This window comes from Sinohyriopsis cumingii, chromosome 12 (assembly GCF_028554795.1).
Source record: "Sinohyriopsis cumingii isolate HCF-2022 chromosome 12, ASM2855479v2, whole genome shotgun sequence".
In the NCBI taxonomy this organism is placed as follows: Eukaryota; Metazoa; Mollusca; class Bivalvia; order Unionida; family Unionidae; genus Sinohyriopsis; species Sinohyriopsis cumingii.
In genome coordinates this window covers 57,516,215-57,539,923 of record NC_142972.1, presented here as the reverse complement: position 1 = coordinate 57,539,923, position 23,709 = coordinate 57,516,215, and the positions used below count along the sequence as shown (strand labels likewise).

At 34.5% G+C, this 23,709-nt stretch overlaps 1 protein-coding gene across 4 annotated transcripts in view; it reads left to right on the top strand.

The window, feature by feature from the left end:
* Window positions 1–23,709, top strand: part of LOC149786526 (uncharacterized) — a 222,868-nt gene that overhangs the window by 185,154 nt on the left and 14,005 nt on the right. For all 4 annotated transcript variants that reach the window (XM_089977028.1, XM_089977029.1, XM_089977030.1 and 1 more), the window contains 8 exons: window positions 400–613; window positions 4,103–4,189; window positions 8,155–8,340; window positions 12,855–12,944; window positions 14,421–14,580; window positions 18,559–18,728; window positions 21,492–21,659; window positions 23,167–23,269. In XM_089977028.1, coding sequence (XP_089833154.1) covers window positions 400–613; window positions 4,103–4,189; window positions 8,155–8,340; window positions 12,855–12,944; window positions 14,421–14,580; window positions 18,559–18,728; window positions 21,492–21,659; window positions 23,167–23,269 — 1,178 coding nt within the window. The remainder of the gene's footprint in view (window positions 1–399; window positions 614–4,102; window positions 4,190–8,154; window positions 8,341–12,854; window positions 12,945–14,420; window positions 14,581–18,558; window positions 18,729–21,491; window positions 21,660–23,166; window positions 23,270–23,709) is intronic.

Genomic DNA, 23,709 nt, shown 5'->3' with positions numbered 1-23,709 from the left:
TGCATATGGGTTTGAGTCTCAGGCTAAGCAATATGGGTATGTGAGAAAGCTTGCCTTTAGCTTCCTGTGGTCAGTGGTTCTTACCGGGCTTTTCCTTGGGTTCTTCCTGTACCAGTTATACTAGCTGCCATGTATATCATCTTAGAATGTGCTAAAAAGAATGTCATTAAGCCCAAAAGCAGCAGTTGTTAAGACTGTATGTAGTTATTATGCCATAATAATGACCATGTGGTTGTGGGTAGTTCAAAATGGCAATTATTTACAACTGATGTTTTTTCTAGCATGCAGTGCAAAAGGCTGAGGATGTTGCAGTTGTTGAGTAAGAAATTTAAAATGTATGCATTTTAAAAAATCTGTCTTAGTGTAAAAACTAAATATATTTTGCTTCATTTCTTGCAGAGGATTTGTAAAATACAAGAGAGCAACATATCAGTATCGTGACGTAGGGACACGTCAGAAAGACTGGAAGGAAATTTACAACCATCGCATAGTTAAAGATGGACTGAGGATGCAGGCAGCACGATGTATGGAGTGTGGTGTACCATTCTGTCAGTCAGACCATGGCTGTCCTCTTGGCAACATCATACCTAAATGGAATGATCTTGTTTTCCATGTGAGTGTCTCTCATTGTACCTAAATGGAATGATCTTGTTTTCCATGTGAGTGTCTCTCATTGTACCTAAATGGAATGATTTTGTTTTCCATGTGAGTGTCTCTCATCATGCCTAAATGGAATGATCTTGTTTTCCATGTGAGTGTCTCTCGTCATACCTCAATGGAATGATTTTGTTTTCCATGTGAGTGTCTCTCATCGTACCTAAATGGAATGATCTTGTTTTCCATGTGAGTGTCTCTCATCGGTCCTAAATGGAATGATCTCGTTTTACAAGGAATCAACTAAAAATTATATACTTTTCAATTTCAATATGAACGGACAAGAGTGTCAGAACTAGGGCACAAGAGATGTCAATTTTGTTGACTTGCCTTTTGCTAGCAGACAACAGGCTATATTTTGGGGGCTTCAAGGGATCTATCCTTAGCTCTGTGGCATACTCTCTGTTCTCAGTGACTAAGAATAGCAGGTATTATTTAATATTTTACAATTTTGTATAATTAGCTATGGTGTCCAGTTGGCCCTGAAAAGTGAGACTTGCTATATAAAGGGACACAACCCAAATTTTAATCTTAAGAGGCTATGGTTACACTCAGAATGATTATATCCCCTGTATAATTTTGTTGTGTCATTGTAATACAATTTCAAAAATTTCAGTTAAAATTTTTAATGACATTTTTTAATATGAATTTTCAGTTTAATGAGAATCATGAAGAATTAAGAAGAATGTTTTTATATTGTGACTATAAAGAGGAAAATGATTATAATTATTTCACAATTTTAATGTATTTTTTTCCTAATCCTCATTGCCATCTGTATTTATAATGCATTCATTTCTGCTGGTTGACATTCTGGAAGTCAAAGTCACAGTGAATCTTAAGAAAGAATTGGCTAATACATTACTGATCATTTGGTGTTTATCAGCACAAGATAGATGACATCATGCCAAGGCATATGGAATATTGCTGTGCACAGAAACACATCACTGTGGCCAACCCAGCATGATCTGGGCAGGATTCAAACTTGTATTTTTCTGGTCTTAAGTTAGGCACACTAACAACTGAGATCCAATGTGGAAACTTGTTTGACAACTGTCTTGTTTCAATAAATGTCATTTATAGTTTACCATTGAGGCAAGGAAAGAACCTACTGCTTTTGGGGTTAAAAGAATTCTACTACTGCTTTTGGGCTTAAAAGAATTCTACTACTGCTTTTGGGCTTAAAAGAATTCTACTACTGCTTTTGGGCTTTACTGCTTTTGGGCTTAAAAGAATTCTACTACTGCTTTTGGGGTTAAAAGAATTCTACTACTGCTTTTGGGCTTAAAAGAATTCTACTACTGGGTTTGGGCTTAAAAGAATTCTACTACTGCTTTTGGGCTTAAAAGAATTCTACTACTGCTTTTGGGCTTAAAAGAATTCTACTACTGCTTTTGGGCTTAAAAGAATTCTACTACTGCTTTTGGGCTTAAAAGAATTCTACTACTGCTTTTGGGCTTTACTGCTTTTGGGCTTAAAAGAATTCTACTACTGCTTTTGGGGTTAAAAGAATTCTACTACTGCTTTTGGGGTTAAAAGAATTCTACTACTGCTTTTGGGCTTAAAAGAATTCTACTACTGCTTTTGGGCTTTACTGCTTTTGGGCTTAAAAGAATTCTACTACTGCTTTTGGGCTTAAAAGAATTCTACTACTGCTTTTGGGCTTAAAAGAATTCTACTACTGCTTTTGGGCTTAAAAGAATTCTACTACTGCTTTTGGGCTTTACTGCTTTTGGGCTTAAAAGAATTCTACTACTGCTTTTGGGGTTAAAAGAATTCTACTACTGCTTTTGGGGTTAAAAGAATTCTACTACTGCTTTTGGGCTTAAAAGAATTCTACTACTGCTTTTGGGCTTTACTGCTTTTGGGCTTAAAAGAATTCTACTACTGCTTTTGGGGTTAAAAGAATTCTACTACTGCTTTTGGGGTTAAAAGAATTCTACTACTGCTTTTGGGCTTAAAAGAATTCTACTACTGCTTTTGGGCTTTACTGCTTTTGGGCTTAAAAGAATTCTACTACTGCTTTTGGGGTTAAAAGAATTCTACTACTGCTTTTGGGCTTAAAAGAATTCTACTACTGGGTTTGGGCTTAAAAGAATTCTACTACTGCTTTTGGGCTTAAAAGAATTCTACTACTGCTTTTGGGCTTAAAAGAATTCTACTACTGCTTTTGGGCTTTACTGCTTTTGGGCTTAAAAGAATTCTACTACTGCTTTTGGGCTTTAAAGAATTCTACTACTGCTTTTGGGCTTAAAAGAATTCTACTACTGCTTTTGGGCTTAAAAGAATTCTACTACTGCTTTTGGGCTTAAAAGAATTCTACTACTGCTTTTGGGCTTAAAAGAATTCTACTACTGCTTTTGGGCTTAAAAGAATTCTACTACTGCTTTTGGGCTTAAAAGAATTCTACTACTGCTTTTGGGCTTAAAAGAATTCTACTACTGCTTTTGGGCTTAAAAGAATTCTACTACTGCTTTTGGGCTTAAAAGAATTCTACTACTGCTTTTGGGCTTAAAAGAATTCTACTACTGCTTTTGGGCTTAAAAGAATTCTACTACTGCTTTTGGGGTTAAAAGAATTCTACTACTGCTTTTGGGCTTAAAAGAATTCTACTACTGCTTTTGGGCTTTACTGCTTTTGGGCTTAAAAGAATTCTACTACTGCTTTTGGGCTTAAAAGAATTCTACTACTGCTTTTGGGGTTAAAAGAATTCTACTACTGCTTTTGGGCTTAAAAGAATTCTACTACTGCTTTTGGGGTTAAAAGAATCTAAAGTCCAGGTTGCTGTGATCCATGAATCTGTGCTGTGTGAGAAATATTAGTACATGCAGCCAGCAGTATTAGACATAATTGAGCATAGGGTAGACAGTTGATGGTTCTTTTGAAACTTGTATTCAGAGAGAGTAGACCATAGAACATGCTTCTCTCTTGAATAATTTAGCTTTATAGGACTCATGGTACTAATTCAGTTCCCATAGTAACCCTATGCAAACACCATGATACTAAAAGTTCAGTAACTTTAAATTTCTGAGTGCTCATGATCAAACCTATATTTATCAGTATAGATGAAACCAGGATGTAGAGCTTCAGTGTAGAGGAAATATGAGCTGTGGCATTTTCTGGACCTGCATGTGTTTAAAACGTGCTTTCAATTCCGCACCAAAGAGTCAGGTGGTAATTTTATTAATGAGTGTTCCAAACTCAAGACTGTTCAAGGACTGCAGTTTCATCATAAAACAATGTCTCTATTTTTGTGCACGTACAACTAGAATAAGCTCTCAAAAGATTATTTTTCCTAAAAAAAAAAAAACTTACATTATCAGCCAATCCTGGCCAGCCACACCCATATATACTTTGTTTTATGTTCACCCATTTCAAGGCTGGTTCCCATTTTTCCATACCATTTGTGCCCTGTGTCCTATAAGTAACATGTGTCATTTGTCTTTTGCAGAACAACTGGAAGGAGGCCCTCGACCAACTGTTACAGACCAACAATTTCCCAGAATTCACTGGCAGGGTTTGTCCTGCCCCATGCGAGGTGAGACCTTAGAATGAAGCAAATGTCTGTATTTGATAGCAGTAATATGTAACTGACTTTTATTACTTTGCTACAACTCTTCCTGGCACGTATTCCTAATCGAAGGTGAATTCCATCCTCCAGTTAGTAATTGGAAGTCATAGAACAAAAACAGTTTGATTCCAGTCTGATGCCTTAGTTACTTCCTTCATTCACAATGTGTTTTTTTTGGTTGTTGAACTTTTTATGGTTATTTTGTGTCTATCGGTGCTCTGTGCTCCACGATTTTCATCAGTCATACTGTCTTTTGGCATAATTGTCATCAGTCATATACTTTTTAGTGTTGTATTCCATATTTTCTTAATTGTTGAGTAATTTTCCTGTATCCATGTCCCATGTGTTAATTTTAAGGCTTTAGTATACTTAATGAAGTGGTGCTTCTTTCTATTTTATATCCTTACTAGTAACAGGTGCTAGGGTATTACCTACCCCAGGTTTTGTCCAGTTTCATTTTTGTATCTTATTTAACTGCATTTCATAATGTCACATTGAGCTGACATGTGCAGCTATAGGAAGACTACTTGGGACACCTGCTTGGCATGCATTATGTGTGCTGACACAGGCAGATATTGTGCCTGTATCTTATAATCAGATGAAGTGTGGGACTTAGCTGAAGCTGATGCCTTTAAGGGATCCTTCACTTCTTCACAGAAAGACTCCATCAATTCTTAGGGCAGGGAAATTGCCAGCTTTCATAAGAGACAGATCTATGCACCTGCTGGTGTACTGACAGTTTCTGCTGTTAGGAATTCATCATCTCTTCTTAATAATAGTAAATAATAATAATAATAATAACAACAACAATACTACTTTATTTTTATTGGGTGACTCATTTAGTCTAGGTCCTCACTTTAAAGAAGAAAGTAATGCAATATGCACGAGACAAAAGATAATAGTAATTACTATATATTTTAAACAGTCTTTGTATTATAAAATACTAAAGAGATGCCATCGAAGCATAGTTGTCATCTCACTCAAGTAAACTTGCATTCAGATTGAGATCTTGTTCATTATTTTCGAGTTCCTTGAATAGAGACTCCTTGATCAAGTCAACATTTCCTAACTGGTCATTGGCTGTGCACTGGACACTGGGTTTTGATCATTGGTGTAGGGAAAGGGATCAAGTTGTTGGTTGATACCACCTTCTTTGTGCTTCTGGTCAGTCCCTATAGAGCTTGGGTACCAAGCTTTGATCTTCCATGTTGGAAAGGGCTCAGGTTGACGTACCCCATCTTTCCCATTGTTCATATTCAACCTCCGGAGGCCTTGGGGACACCTACCACCTTCTGATATGTTTGTAGCATCTTATTGTTCCACCATGGCACTATGGATAAGTTTACCATGACTCCATGGTTTGGAGGTCTGGACAGACCATGGGCCCTCCCCATCTACTATGAGATAGAAAGGAAAGAGTCACCACTCTTCTTCTTTAATAAAAAGGGATTGAAAATTCCCTTTGTTAGAGAAAGAATGGGATAGGCCTTCCCCCCCCACTGCCACAAACAGAGACATGACAAAATGTCCCTTTCTCAAAGAGGGAAGTTTAGATGGGATAGTCCTTTGTTGCTTAGAATAAAGACAGGGCAATAAAAAATGTGTGATTTGGTTGACCCAGATGAGCCTCAGAAGACCCATTATGTAAGTACCTTCCTTCTCCTTTGCTCCCAGTTTCTGTCCTTTCCTTTGTGTCAGATGATGAAAGTTTATGAAGTTTGGATTTTTGGCAAAGTGATCAAGGAGGTTTGTTATTTTCTCCTAGATGAGTGTTCAAGACCTTCTGGAGTTTTGGACACCAGGATCAGCATTGGTCAAGGAGTTATCCTAGAAAGTTGTCCTGTAACCAGGAAATGGCTGACAGCAGAAGAGATGGTCTGTCCACTCTTCTACTCTTTGGCTTTGGCTTCCATCTCCAGTTACAGGTCCACTCTCCAGCTTTGCCCCATAAGTCTCTGGAGTTTTCAAGTTGAGGGTATTGGAAGGAACCTGGGCAGGTATCACCATTAAAGACTCTAGAGAGCTATGGAATCCAAGGCTTGTGCACAATCTGATCAAAATCATATCTCCAATCCATAGAGGTTTGACAGACACTGATAAAGGTTCATGGTTTAGTGACCTTTGGAATTCCTGGTCCATTTATTTTTTAGTAGCTTATCAGATAAGGCATTACAACTTTGTGTTTTAGAGATTAATAGTAAGGGTATGTTCTGAATGACCTTTGTCACTTTAAAAAATTTAAAGTTTTGATTTGATTGGTTAACAGAATATGACCTCTTATTGGCGTTCATCAGCTCTCCACATACGTCAGTGAAGATCTGATTTTAATTAAATTGGGCTTATACACTACTTACAACAGCCATCCAAGCTGATATTTTTGCATCTGCTTCCTTCAACCTGTTGTAAGAGGAATCTCTGTTGCTGTTGTAATATCGATTGTCTGGAAATGTGGGCTGTCACTGTTGTAATATTGATTGTCTGGAAATGTGGGCTGTTGCTGTTGTAATATTGATTGTCTGGAAATGTGGGCTGTCGCTGTTGTAATATTGATTGTCTGGAAATGTGGGTTGTCGCTGTCGTAATATTGATTGTCTGGAAATGTGGGCTGTCGCTGTTGTAATATTGATTGTCTGGAAATGTGGGCTGTTTTTCTGAGAATGTATCAGCTGCATAAGACAATTCTGCATCATGGTTACCATGGGCAACACATCAGTCATAGCACACCTCAGACTTAAAGGGGTAATTCAAGCCCCTTCTCTCTGCATGGAATTCTGGAACCTCCTCTGTTGGACAGCTTTGGAGGAGATCACTAGCAGAGTCTGCCAGATTCCATATCAGAGAAATATTCCACTGGACAGCCTATCCAGAGATAGAGAGACCATTAGTATACATAGAATGGTCTCAGCACCAGTCGGTAGCAAAGACCCTTTTCCTTTGTAGGGAAAGCCAATGGTAGTTTTGTTTTGAGTGAGACTGAGCAACAAACTCCCTCTTTTTATCTCTCAAGTGCCAGATCAGCGGGCATGGGCTGTGGATGTCTTCAGTCTGAGTTGGGATCAACTGTACACTTTCCCACCTTTCAGAATATTCCCATAGGTTGTGTATGAGACAAGTAAGGGTAGAATTGTTTTAAGAAAAAGCACAAGGTATTCAAACACTTGCAATAGTGAAAATGAAAGAAAAAATAATAAATGCTAGTTGAAATCCAAGTTTAATACTCAATAAAATTGATCCTTAATTTGATTACAACAGTTGTTGAAACTTTTTAATCCTCCTGAAAGCAAATGTTTGTTTATCCATGCATTTTTGCACTCAAATGCTTGTCGGGCAGTTGCAGAAATAAATAAGTACAGCTTTCAAAAAAGGATTGATAATAAGGTCTGATCTTTCCCTCATTGTTGCATGAGCTGTAATCATCCATTCAGCATGAATGGCTTAATGAGGTGGCAATGTTGACTTGTACAGTGTACTGATTGTCACCAGTAACATCTTCCTTTTCTATGATAGCCTTTGTGACAGGTTCAACATACAAGTTGTAGAAGTTTGATTTTAATTCTACACTATATTCTTTATTTAATGTCAAGCCTAGTGGTTGAATTTGGTCTGTACATGAAGCAGGCACAAACAAAGGAGTGATTCCTCTGTTTTTTATTTTAGTTATCATGTACATACTTTGATGGTATCTGCTTCCTTTGATGTTGAGCGTTGTACATTCATAAAATCTTTCATCATTTTTGCTATGCCATGGTTTGGTTGATAATGCTGTTGGCAGTTATGTATCCCAGCTACCATGTTATAGCAGGGTTGATAAATAATTATCAAAATTCTTCATTACTGAATCTGCCCAAACCATTTTTGCCAGTTTTTGTTAAGCTTTGTTAGAAACTATTTTTAACAGTATAAAAAAATGAAAGATTTCATTTTGATTTTAGGGAGCCTGTGTTTTGGGGATCCACTCGCCACCAGTGACAATCAAGAACATTGAGAACACTATCATAGAGCATGCCTTTGAGCAGGGATGGGTCAAAGCCGAACCTCCAGAGCACCGCACTGGGAAGAAGATTGCCATTGTAGGCAGTGGTCCTGCAGGACTTGCAGCAGCAGCACAGCTCAATAAAGTATGGCTGTATTGTGTTAAATATGCAAAAGATAGAGACCCCTCACACTAATACTGTTCCACCAGTTCCGACTTAACAGTCTTAATTACCTATTGACACCTTTAATGATAGCTAACTCCATCTGTCCACAGTTTCCTTGGCCTAATTTTCATCAGACCACTCTTTGGCAGGGGCAGCTTCCTATTGATACCGAGGACAAGAGATGAAAGGTCAAGGTCACATTACTGGTAGTTTACTCTAAAGCAGAGGCATTTCCCTATTGATTTTCATGCCCAGATGTTAAGGTCATGGTTACATGACCTAAAATTCTCGTTTTGGATTCCACAAGTTACATTTACTTACCTCAGGTTTCCCATTATCCAAGTCTGAACTTACCTGGCCTGTATGGCCCAGCATTGATCAACCATATCTCAGCATCTGTTTTACTACTCCAGAGACCATGTGATCCAGTTTTGATTAAACTTAGAAAATGGACTTGTACATGTATCATCAAGATTTCTAATGAGTTGTGTAGTTAGTGAGATACATGCATATAAATGAGATGATCTTGCATCTGATCAGCAGAGCTTGCTACCACTCTGAAGACTATATTTTTGATCCATTTTGATCAGTCTTGGAATGCATACTTGCATTATCAAGATCTCTAATGAGTTTAATGATGTGTGAGATCCTTACATATTACTGAGGTGAGGCATCTGTATAGCTGATATTGCTACCACTCAGGAAGCCATATTTCAGATCTGGCTTTGATCCAACTTGGAATACAAGTTTAGATCATCACTATTTCAGACAGATTTGAGGATGACCAAGATTTGTGCATACTAATGAGGTGAACTGGCATGGGATTACCTGAGCTGTTGACTGTCAGGAAGTTGTATTTCTGGTTTAATTGAGATTAAACTTGGAATATGGATTTTATTTTCAAGATCTCTTACTAATTTGATAATGAGCAGGTCCACAAAAATAATCAGGTGATCTTGAATCTGTTTGACTAAGCAGAATATGGGTTTACAGGATCAAGGTTTTATAAAAGTTCAATATTGAGTTAGATGCATGCATAGTCGTGAGGTGATCTTGCATCAGATTGGCTGGGCTTGTTACCACTACAGGGCCCATTTCTAATTTGATTTTGATCCAACTTAATTTGTCAGCTTCTTTGATGAACATAGTTGTTAGCAAGATGAATGCATAATATTAAGTCTAGAAACAATTATGCATCTGATTGACTGGGCAATTTATGGACTTTATATCCGATAAGGCTTTCATCGCCAATAATTACCAAGATATCCATTGAGTTTTGTTGTGAGATCTGTACATATTAATGAGGTGATCTTGCATCTGATTGACTGAGCACTAGATACAGTTTTGAACTGATTTGAATCAGGTATCATAAATAGGTTATTATTATCAAAGCAGCAGATAAGTTTCATTGTGAGACAGATCTCTGCATGTTTACAAGGTGATCTTGCATCTGATGGTGTATTTTACTACTCAAGTGACTGTATTTTTCATGGTTTTGAACTAACGAGTTGATTGGGCTTATATCATCATGATTTTGGTTGATTATTTGGAAAGATTCAGACATATTAATGACCTGAACATGCATCTGATTGAGCTTGTCAACACTCTGGCAAATGTATTTTTGGTGTTCAGATTTTTATTAGACTTGTTATTTAGTTTTATATTGGTAATTCAGTGGTTCCCAACTTTTTGGGCTGTCATCCTAAAAAGTATTTTATTTTCAGAGCCTCACAACCCTGTTTCCACATTTTAATGAATTTTTCCACCCTAAAAAAAATCCTCACAACCCTCCAGAACGTCCTTGCAACACTGATTTGGGTCACAACCTGAAGGTTGTGAACCACTGCATTAATATGTTAGGTTTGATTATGAGTTAGATCTTTACATATTTGTAATTTGATTGCCTACCATGAATATAATTAATTTACACATGTAGATGCCATGAATATAATTTACACATGTAAATGCCATGAATATAATTTACACATGTAGATGCCATGAATATAATTTACACATGTAGATGCCATGAATATAATTAATTTACACATGTAGATGCCATGAATATAATTTACACATGTAGATGCCATGAATATAATTTGCACATGTAGATGCCATGAATATAATTAATTTACACATGTAGATGCCATGAATATAATTTACACATGTAGATGCCATGAATATAATTTGCACATGTAAATGCCATGAATATAATTTACACATGTAGATGCCATGAATATAATTTACACATGTAGATGCCATGAATATAATTAATTTACACATGTAGATGCCATGAATATAATTTACACATGTAGATGCCATGAATATAATTTGCACATGTAGATGCCATGAATATAATTAATTTACACATGTAGATGCCATGAATATAATTTACACATGTAGATGCCATGAATATAATTTGCACATGTAAATGCCATGAATATAATTTACACATGTAGATGCCATGAATATAATTTACACATGTAGATGCCATGAATATAATTAATTTACACATGTAGATGCCATGAATATAATTTACATATGTAGATGCTATGAATATAATTTACACATGTAGATGCCATGAATATAATTAATTTACATTACACATGTAGATGCCATGAATATAGTTAATTTACACATGTAGATGCCATGAATATAATTAATTTACATTACACATGTAGATGCCATGAATATAATTAATTTACACATGTAGATGTCATGAATATAATTAATTTACATTGCACATGTAGATGCCATGAATATAATTATTTTACACATGAAGGTGCCTTGAATATAATTAATTTACACATGAAGGAGCCTTGAATTTAATGAATTTAATCACATGACATTATTTTACACATAGATGCCATGAATATAATTAATTTACATTACACATGTAGATGCCATGAATATAATTTATATTACACATGTAGATGCCATGAACATAATTAATTTACATTACACATGTAGATGCCATGAATGTAATTTATATTACACATGTAGATGCCATGAATATAATTAATTTACATTACACATGTAGATGCCATGAATGTAATTTATATTACACATGTAGATGCCATGAATATAATTAATTTACATTACACATGTAGATGCCATGAATGTAATTTATATTACACATGTAGATGCCATGAATATAATTAATTTACATTACACATGTAGATGCCATGAATATAATTTATATTACACATGTAGATGCCATGAATATAATTAATTTACATTACACATGTAGATGCCATGAATGTAATTAATTTACATTACACATGTAGATGCCATGAATATAATTAATTTACATTACACATGTAGATGCCATGAATATAACTAATTTACATTACACATGTAGATGCCATGAATATAATTAATTTACATTACACATGTAGATGCCATGAATATAATTAATTTACATTACACATGTTGATGCCATGAATATAATTAATTTATATTACACATGTAGATGCAATGAATATATTTATATTACACATGTAGATGCCATGAATATAATTTATATTACACATGTAGATGCCATGAATATAATTAATTTACATTACATATGTAGATGCCATGAATATAACTAATTTACATTACACATGTAGATGCCATGAATATAACTAATTTACATTACACATGTAGATGCCATGAATATAATTAATTTACATTACACATGTAGATGCCATGAATATAATTAATTTACATTACACATGTAGATGCCATGAATATAATTAATTTACATTACATATGTAGATGCCATGAATATAACTAATTTACATTACACATGTAGATGCCATGAATATAACTAATTTACATTACACATGTAGATGCCATGAATATAACTAATTTACATTACACATGTAGATGCCATGAATATAATTAATTTACATTACACATGTAGATGCCATGAATATAATTAATTTACATTACACATGTAGATGCAATGAATATAATTTATATTACACATGTAGATGCCATGAATATAATTTATATTACACATGTAGATGCCATGAATATAATTAATTTATATTACATATGTAGATGCAGTGAATATAATTTATATTACACATGTAGATGCCATGAATATAATTTATATTACACATGTAGATGCCATGAATATAATTTATATTACACATGTAGATGCCATGAATATAATTAATTTACATTACATATGTAGATGCCATGAATATAACTAATTTACCCAGCTGATGTTACATTGCATACAGTGGTATCAGACTTAAAATAGGAATTCATGATATGTTACAGTGAACCCTTCTTAATGATGAACCTGACTAATACAAGTGACTAAAGAGAATGTCACATAGAACTCTGTGTGTGTGTGTAAAAATAATATATATATATATATATATATATATATATATATATATATATATATATATATATATATATGGATCTGATATTAGTTTTAATAAAGGACTACTGTATATTAGCTGTGTCATTGACTGAACATTTGGTTTTTTATTTTATAGGCTGGCCATATGGTGACTGTGTATGAAAGAAATGATAGGATTGGTGGACTCCTACGATATGGAATTCCAACAATGAAGCTTGAAAAGGATGTAAGCATCTTGTTTTACAGAGTATTATTTTTTATTGTCTTTGTGCTACATAGCAGGGAAGCTGAGTAGAGGCCAGGTACTTTGCTCCGTGTAATAGACGGTTGGGTAAGAGGCATGAACACAAATGCAAAATTCAGAATGATAAGGAAATGGAACAAAACATGAGCACCTTCATGGAAGGATTTGAAAATTGATTATTTTCAGGCTGCCTCAAAACTTTCATGGTTGAAATTCTTTTGAGGAAACATGACATTTTGTAGTAAATTGTGTCTTCTATTTAGCAAATGTTCTCCTCCTTGGACTAGAAAGGTACAAAGTGGGTTTGTTGACACAAAGGATCAAAGTTGGTTTGTTGACACAAAGGTACAAAGTGTGTTTGTTGCGTTATGTATATTTAATTTAATTTAATTGTTTGTAAGTTTTAATTTCTTTTTTTTTAAATTTCATTACATGTAAATGTAATGTAATCTTGTTTACTTGATCTGGCATTTTTTTTCTTCAGAAAATTCAGTTTGACCTGACTCTTTTCATAAACACCTAATAACAGAAACACTGTTCTTATTTCTGACTTAGTTTCCAACCTTGATTCAGAAATCACTGAGACAAGTAAACAACTTTCTATTATTATTTTATTCTCATAGTAAAATTATTGGTTTTTATCAAGGTCATACTTGGAGTATGTGACTTTAGATTGTTTACAGCTTCTATTTCACAATTCTGGGTTTTCCGAAATTGCAAAGTAGTTAGATTTAATATTAATATTTAGAGAGATATTCCTCAGTTGGGCTTTTGTTTTAGACACTGGAGAGTGTTTCGTTGTGACCAGATGAGTCTAAATTTTATTGTTTGGAATTATTAATTCTTTTTTCTGGAAATATTTGAGTGCTCATACAGAATTCCTGGAAACTTATTCAGAAATTCAAACACCAGAATATTATTGTCTGTGGAATAACAAAGAACTGTAGACACTACAGTACTATAAAGACTACAGTTTATGTCATCACCTTCCATTTTGGAATTTTTCTCAGGACTCGAACTTGAATTCATTAGAACATTTTGTTACTAGGACTTCTAAAATTTAATTCGTGGATTTTTCTTTGATTATTTCTGGATTTGATTTCTTAAAACCGTACGTTCTTTTTTTAAAATTTGTTTTACATTGTTTCTTTCCAGGGAAATAAATTATTTGTTAAATTTTTCAAAGCTTGTTTTCACTCTTTCTTTTGATACTGTTTATTAGAGCCTAAACACGTAACATAAGAGTTGACATAAAGTACAAAGTGAGTTTGTTGACAAAGGTACAAAGTTGGTTTGTTGACACAATAGTACAAAGTGGGTTTGTACAAAGGTATAAAGTGGGTTTGTTGACATAAAGGTACAAAGTGGGTTTGTTGATACAAAGGTACAAAGTCGTTTGTTAAGCATTAAAGTATGGTGGTTTCATTTTTTGCAAAATATACATATTGTTTTTTGCAGGTGGTACAGCGGCGTGTTGATCTGATGGAAAAAGAAGGGATAGCATTTGTTACAAATGTGGAGTTAGGGAAGGATCAGTCTCCAGAGGTAATGTTAAAGGACCATGATGCAGTGTTACTCGCCCTAGGATCTACCTGGCCCAGAGATATACCTATACCAGGTGAGTTAGCTGTGTTATTGTTGCTTGCTGTAGCATAGGCCATATATAGGTGTGACCTTTTCCACCAGTGCTAGCAACAAATACTTGTGGTTTTGCTTTAAGCTTTTTGTCTACTCGTATATTCAAAATCATGCAAGTGAAAACTATCATTGCTGGACAGCAGATTTAGCAAAACGCTATCATTTTATATCCACATATTTCTAATATCCATGTGAATGCCAGGCATGAAGGTCATTTGAATATCAAGATTATTTTGAGCTAAAGTTGTTTTTTTGATAGGTTTTTGGCAACAACTAATTATTTAACTTTTACAGTTTTTAAGCACAACATTTCCATATCCATGAATCCTTTACTCTCCGTTTGACCTTCAAAAATGGTCAAAGTCATTTTAAAATTAGAACATCTGTATCAGGCATGGATGTAGGTGAGACATATTTCTTTGGAATTCCTTTATTTATTTTAACAGAAATTTGTTCATTTTAACCTTTATTTATTTTAATGAATAAAAAAAACCACATAATTGGATCAGGTATGGATGTATTTACTTTGCCTTATATGCCGTGGCCAAATGCAGTCAGGCAATTTTGGATTAAGCTCACCTGCTATGATGATAATGTCTTGACATACATGGTGAGTGGAATGAAAACAATTTTATTAATTTTAATAATGGGTAAAGACGAGAGGAGAGAGGACAGATGAAACATCATGTGTGCAAAGAACAAAACATGAAAGTTATTTTATGTCTTTATTTAGTGCTTGAATGTATTATTGTATATGCTTGCTTATAAATCAATGTCTAGCTGCAAATTGCACAGACCCATATCAGTAAAACAAATAGTATAGACCATGATCTGCCACAACCCAATATCAGTTAAACAAATAGTATAGACCATGATCTGCCACAGCCCATATCAGTAAAACAAATAGTATAGACCATGATCTGCCAGAGCCCCATATCAGTAAAACAAGTAGTATAGACCATGATCTGCCACAGCCCCATGTCAGTAAAACAAGTAGTATAGACCATGATCTGCCACAGCCCCATGTCAGTAAAACAAGTAGTACAGACCATGATCTGCCGCAGCTCCATATCAGTAAAACAAATAGTATAGACCATGATCTGCCACAGCCCCATGTCAGTAAAACAAATAGTATAGACCATGATCTGCCACAGCTCCATGTCAGTGAAACAAGTAGTATATACCATGATCTGCCACAGCCCCATATCAGTAAAACAAATAGTATAGACCATGATCTGCCAGCACACAGTGTTTATAGTTGGACTTGATGTTCAGGGGAGTATATATGGAATGTTTTTTGTTAAACTCCTTCATCATTAGATGCCAGAATGGAGAAAATGAATGTGTTTTATTTAAACATGTTACCGAGGGAGTGGTGTATATAACCGAAATGGCAATGGTAAAAGATGTATGCTTCATGAAATTGCGTGGTTAACATTTTTAATATTAACTGCATTCTCCCAAATTTTCTCTGGTACATTATAAACAAATTCCTAAATTGACTTCACATTTTTTGAAAAGAAAATTGCTACAGGGTGGAAGTCAGTGCACTTGGAAAGAATGTTCCACTGTCATGGGAGACAGGCAGAGTACGCATTCAGGTCAAGGTTCATGCTTCAATAGGTATGCTTAAGACCTATGTGTTGAACATGTGATTGGCACAATGCAACCTCATCTCAGCATTTTTCTATATCAGAAATGCCACACCTCAGTGATGGGCTAAATATTCCAAAGCTTGTTTGTGGAGTTTTCATTTCAAATATATTACCATTCGATGTAGAGCATAGAATCTCCATTTGGAAATGGGTGAATGCAGGGCAGTTTGAGTGTTTTATCTGCCGTTTTATTACCTTCAATATCACTGTAACCAGGCAGTCATGCATTAATATAAATACTTTTTTCCAGATTGTATGAATAAATCTTATTTCTGTACACATGTGCTTTTACCAGTGGTAGGACAATGTTCCATTTTAAAGGTCATCTACTACACATACCCATTTTATAATTGAAATCTACCACTTAAAAGTCCCAGGACTTCTAATGTTCTTCCTCAACCAAAGTATCCATGTATAGCCTATCATATGCTAAAAATAACACAAAAACCACAATGCCATACAGTACCTCATGTCAAAATTCAGAAGCATTTGCTTTCTCCCAGTACTAAAAAAACACCATATAACACTTCGGAATACATTCTGAATTCAAACTTTTGCACTTCCTCCCCAGGGTAAACTTAGCTTGGAAAAGTATTGGGGAGCAGTCAGCAGCCTTACAAAACACAACCACAGGAAAATTGTTGTTTGAATTTCTATGTAAGATAAGCATAGTTGTTTTATTGTTGCCACATTCTAATGCTGTTACAAAGAAAACATTCTCCATTCTCAAGTGATTCAGGGTGAAATCTAGACCAGAAAACTATTGAGAGCTTGTCAAGTGTGAAACTAATAATCACATTCAATGTAATCAGTCTTGTGAAATAAACTAAAAATGGTTACAGATTTTATAAACCAAATCCATGAACTATGAGATAGACATCTCTACCTTGTTTGTTCCAGTTTACAATTACCTGTCTGACATTAATTAATTATGGCTGTAACATTTTCCTTGAAAATCTAATTCATGTTAAATTTTGGAATTTTATTATCGCCTGAAGAACATGCATATTATGGCCGAAAAAAATCGACTGGTTTAGAAGCCAATCTGCAGTTCAAAATTGGTAAATTTACAGATTTGATGTCCTGGTTGTGTCATGATGTACACAGATGCCAATTGTGCCATTTTTTTGGTATTTTTCCGGTATTTTCAGATCTGAATATGGGTGTACATTTTTTCTTGTTAAAAATCACTTTTTAATTAAAAAAATGAAATGAAAAATTTCCTTGCAATTTTCTGTTTAGGGTGGGGACCCAGCTTCATTCTGAGCATAAATGTATCACATGTAGGGATATAGAATGCAAAAATATGATTGGTTCATTCAAAATTGAGGCTACCATGCTGGTCTTTAACCACCATTTTTGGATTGCACAAAGCAGTTGTTGCTGTCACTGTATCTCATCTTCATAATATTCAACTTCTAGTCATGTCGGAAAGGAAAGCAGAAGATTCATAATTTTCTCCAGCAAAGAAAAGAAACCAGAACTGGAAAGGCAATTATGCCATCAGGTTTAGATTTCTGGCACCATCTAGTACAGGAGAAAACCTTGCATTTTGCAAATTGTCTAATTGTAATTTTGCTATTGGGCATAGAGGTACCCATGGTATAAAACAGCATGAAAAAGCTAATAAATATCAGCTTGCTGCTTCACCATCAACCCTCAGCCTGAACTTGAAACATTTATAAATGTCAGAGAGAATCATGATGTAATTCAATCGATGTTTGGTTTACTAAATTTCTTTTAAAAATAAACCTTCCTCAGTTACTTGTGTTTTATTACATATTTTTTCCAGACAGCAAAATCTTAAAGGATTATTTGTGTATATTAGAATGAAAACAGTTCAGTAATAAAACATTGCAAAGAATTCAGATCATCAGTGAAAGATGGCACATAGGAATCAATAATGATAAAAAAACAAAACAAGGTGTGGAATAGGTTTCTATAAACAGCAGGTGTCTGAGTGTGAGGTTGTTGCACTTGCACCTTCTGCATGGGCACCCGAATGGAACAGGGTGCATGCTCACCTGGTGTATGAGTGCAACACATGCATATGTAACATTAAATAATTAAGTAAATTATTTTCTTACTTTACTTATGCTTGTAGATGTTGTAAATAGTTACATATACATTAAAATTTTAAAAATCGGTATTTGTGTTCTCTGAAGTTGTCTGCTATGCATGTATGACTAAGATATGCAGTAAGTAATCTGCAGATAGATTTTGCAAGATTGAATATTTCTCATTTTTGTTCATTGCATCATCACAAGAAATGTAAATTTTGTAATGTTGCTGTACATTTGCAGGTCGTCACTTGAATGGAATTCATTTTGCAATGACCTTCCTGGAAACATGGCAGAAGGTTCAACATGGGAATCAATTAGAATACCTTAAAGTCTATGCCAAAGATAAAGATGTTGTTATCATTGGAGGGGGAGACACTGGCTGTGATTGTATTGCCACTTCTCTAAGACAGGTTAGGCCATTATCCACATTTTACACCTCCTAGCCAAGTGGTTCTTAACCTTTTCAGGCTTGGTGTCAGCCTCGCCACCCATCAAATGCTAAAAATGTACTTCAGTAGGAAATTTCAGATTATTAAGGTTTATATCTGCAACCCAACAAAAACAGTATTGATGACCAGAAACATACTTATTTTAAGGAGACATAAATTAATAGTTTCTTTTTATTTTAGGGCATTGAAATATGAGTTGGGTGATGTTGGCATGCGCATTGCAAAACCATTCAAAAACATAATTTAAATCTTGATACATACATTGTTTCATATTTAAAATAATTCTCTTTCCATTTACTCCATTTTACTACTGCTGCGGAATATTCTCCTTATCTGTTACAGTGTTGTTTATTTGAGTATTCCCAACATAAAATTTATCATCAAGTGAACTCTCCCCATTGTCATCAAAGTCGAATAACTTTTACTTTTCCTTCTGAGATATTATCTCTCTGTTTAGGTGATGACTTGTTAAAGTCTTGTAACAATTTATTCCTATGTTGCTAATTGTACAGTATTGCAGTTTAATTATGCAGGCAAAACATTTATAGAGAAAACGAAATTCCTTGTTTATCAAAGACATGATACATGTACTGTCACATGATTTTACGGTCTCTGTCTGGTACCCTGTATTGTTCGAGGCTAGTTTCTCTGTGTGTGTTAATCCACAAATTCACTATTTAGCCTAAGGTGTCCATAATGCTATCTATGGAGTATACCGCCTTGTAGTGAAACTGCCTTGTAATGAAATACATGATACGCATATAATTATACTATTGAATTATGAATAACTACATCTGTCTAATAACTAGAACCCAGTTATATGTATAATGAATTGACCTTCATTGAGGAAATATTTTATATGATTCATAATTGAAAGATGTAAATGCAACACATTTTTTTTTGTTATGACCCCTGGTGAACTATCAAGAAGAAGTAATTGGTGATGAGGGAGTGGAACATATGAATTTGTAGTTGCCAGTCGACAGAGTTGTTCTAGATTCATTTGAAATTAAGGAATTAATTGATACAGTGCTTACTTATAGTGCAGGTAAAAAACTTAAAGGATCCCAATCATGAGGCTCTTGGAATATTGGTATGATCCTTGTGTTGTATTTTTAGTGTTATATTTTATTATTTTATTTTGTGATCTTGACAACTTCATCAGGTTGTAACCATTTAAAAAAAATAAAACTAAAATGCTTTGTGAAGCCCCAGACTCTTATCAAAATATTGCTGACTCCTCTAAAGGTTGGTGTTAATAATGCTAACCTTAGTGGTACTTGTACTATAGCCAGCACTTCTTTCAGTAGCAAAAACTTGACATCAGGAAACATCATGAATAAAGTATTGGTTCTGGACACATATTTATAATAAACTGTGGCCACATGTGAGGGGTAAATTTTATATTTTTGCACTAATATGTTGTCTGATGGTCATGTTAAAGGGGTGGCCATTCTTGAGGTTTACTTTTGAACACAAACTCAGTATTGCCAAGGGATTCTGGCTATAAAAAGTGGGTGGCCGCTAGTTGGGGGCAGTTCATTAGGGGGACAGCTGTACAGCTGTTTATATAGTTTTGATCCTCATAATTATCAAGTGTGTACAGATTGATCCTCATAATTATCATTTGTGTACAGATTGATCCTCATAATTATCAGTTGTGTACAGATTGATCCTCATAATTATCAAGTGTGTACAGATTGATCTCATAATTATCAAGTGTGTACAGATTGATCTCATAATTATCAAGTGTGTACAGGTTGATCCTCATAATTATCAATTGTATGGAGATTGATCCTCATAATTATCAAGTGTGTACAGATTGATCCTCATAATTATCAAGTGTGTGGAGATTGATCCTCATAATTATCAAGTGTGTACAGATTGTTAATTAAAGAAGATCTTAAGGATGATTGTATGTAAAATATTGAAATATTAAACTTTCTAAAACACATTTTTTTATATAAATGACCAATCCACTATCAAATATGGCCACCATTACTCAAGAACCACTCATCAGAATTTGACGGAGTTTGACTGAAAACGTCCTGGTATAAAAGTCCTTCATGTTTGTACAAATGATCTGCCAGCAGGTCTGGCCACCCATTTATAAAAATATCAATGCAAATTTAAATGACTTCTCAGAATCTGCTAAGTAGAATTTGAACAGATTTGCATAAATGGTTTTACTGTTTATGCCAGTGATGCTGACTTTCCATTAAAAATGGCCATTACTAACATTAGAAAATTCTTTGAATGATTTGTCAAAAACACTCAACAGAATTAAACTAAACTTGACAGAATGCAGATTGGCATGAAGAAGGGCTCTTAGGTTTATAGAAATGGTGCCAGTCTGCAATCAGAATTGGCTCTTGTTACTAAAATTAGAAGAAATAAAACTTGTAATAACTTCTTTTAAAAAGCTGTTTAACAGAATTTAATAACATTTTACAGAAAGCATACTAACTTGAAGATATTTTACATTTTTGAAATGATGCTGATTCATCAGATATGGCAACAAATGCTAAATATAGATAAAGATTTATACAGATGACTATGAGACACAAAGGCTTAAAAGAGTTAGACCAACTCGGACAGAAAACATATTGGCATAGAGTCAATATGCCAAAGATATAGATGAAGATATAAAAATTGTGAAACAATTCTTTTTGAAACATGGAAGAAATTTCTTAATAAATTCGCTCTCAATGTTCTGTTCAATAGGGAGCAAAATCTATTACTACATTTGAAATTCTTCCTGAGCCACCAAAGACTCGAGGCCCTGGTAACCCCTGGCCAACTTTTCCCCGTGTCTTCAAAATGGATTATGGGCATGAAGAGGTAGAGCTGAAATTTGGACATGACCCAAGAATTTTCAACATAAAGAGCAATGTAAGTATATTTTCCGACTTTCTAATTTTTTAACTCGTGTCAGTTGCCATTCCTGAATTTTAAAACTTATTTCTTATCTTTTTTTTGAAAATAGTTACTAGATGTAGTTTGGAGAAAAGATCTCATTTTTCGCATATAAACTTTTGATTAAAAATGTTCTAATTACTCTACCAGAAATTTCAAATACTTTGACCAAAACATTCTTTAGAAATTAGTCACCAGAGAACTATCCTGAAGACAGCCAGTATATCCTTGAGACAGGTGCTTGTTCATATCAGTTTTGTATATGAGGGTCAGTTTTCACTCAAAATTCAAAAAGTAATATGAAGAAGTACTGTACATATATCTTGCTCATTATTCATAGTTCTTGTTAAAAAGCTTCATGGATTCGTATTAAATATATATCACACTAAAAATACATCAAAAACATTTTATGTGGAGTTTATGTGAAGTCTTTTGGCCTTTTGGCATGTGAATTTCAATTAAGCATGAGGTAACACGTACTTGTCTGTAAATAGTAAAATTAGTCATGATAACACTCACTCAGTAAGTTAATATACAGCCAAAAGCCAATACCTAAACCATTAATGACATTAATAATAAATGTATTAAGTCATTAAACAAAAGACTATGACAGACACGCGAAGGGAAACATGATATCTCAGACTGGCTCATTCAGCTGCGTGATTACGCAGGTTTTAATAACAGCAACATCCTTAATGAATGCAGAAAATTTTACTACAAATCTTACAGTAATGAACCATAACTTATGGACTTAATGAAATAAGTGCAAAAGAAATGAAAATATAATTATTTCTGGGGTTACACTTATTGGACATCATGTCATGTTGATTTGAGTATACCACATGAAATTTGAGAAACGTTCCCCAATAACAAACATTATGTCAAGTGGAGTGATCTAGTAAGAAGCCATTGATGTCCACAGGGTTTGGTAATGCAGTTTCATAAACTGAACTGGAGATCGTTATGGTCTAAGAGTTATTTACAAATGTTTTTAGGTAAACATAATGTTTACCTTCGCTGCATAAGATCATGTTTTTGAAATTTTCAAATGCATGTTTACAATAGCAGGACTTAAAATATGTTTAACATAAAGAAAGATATCGACTACTGTACTGAGAAGGTCTTGTTTAGGGTTGACAGGTCTGATAACCCAAGTTTATGGACTTGTATTTGAAATGAAACTAACTTTCCTTCTGCATATAAGATATCACTGGAATAAATTTGAAAAAGTCCAGGATTTAATATAAGTCATGTTAAACACAAATTGGAGAGCACACTGGAAAGTCATACAGGTCTTTGGTAAGATCAAAAATTGAAAATAGCTTATTTTGTACTTTTTGCAATTTGCACCTGTATGTGCTTAATCCAGTGCAATCAGGGACTTAAAGTTTGGTGATATTTAGAACCTCCCTTTTAGAAAACCTCTGTACTGAGGCAAATAAACCATCCCTTTTTCTTCACCTCTTTCATGTTTTGTGTACAGGAGTTTCTGGATGATGGTAATGGAAATGTATGTGGCATTCAGACCAGTCTTGTAGAATGGAAGAAAGACTCTACAGGCCGCTGGAACATGGAAGATGTGCCAGGTATTTTAGTTCACCTTGATTAATTAACCGCAAGCTTTAGCATCAGCTGTGGAATTATTTTGATATCCTTTGTCTGTCTTGCATCCATTACATCATTTCCTTTTGAACTACTAGGTGGAATTTGATGAAACAGGATGTTTATTTTGCCCATATCGTAACCGTATGTCAGAGAGCTATAATTCTTGGGTCCCTTACCATAGGGTCCCTTGGAAGGGGTCGAAGGTCAGATCTTGATAATTATATTAACTTTTGTTAAAATTCTTGTTCTGTTAAACTTTATACAGTACTCCCTCATTGTGACACTGTCTATAGAAGTCATGCTGTCCTTGTGATACACTGCTCTGGTGGTCTTGTGGTTAGAGCGTCTGCCTTGGATGCAGGAGGTCTTGGGTTCGATCCCCAGCCGAGTCATACCAAAGACTTATAAAAATGGTACTAAC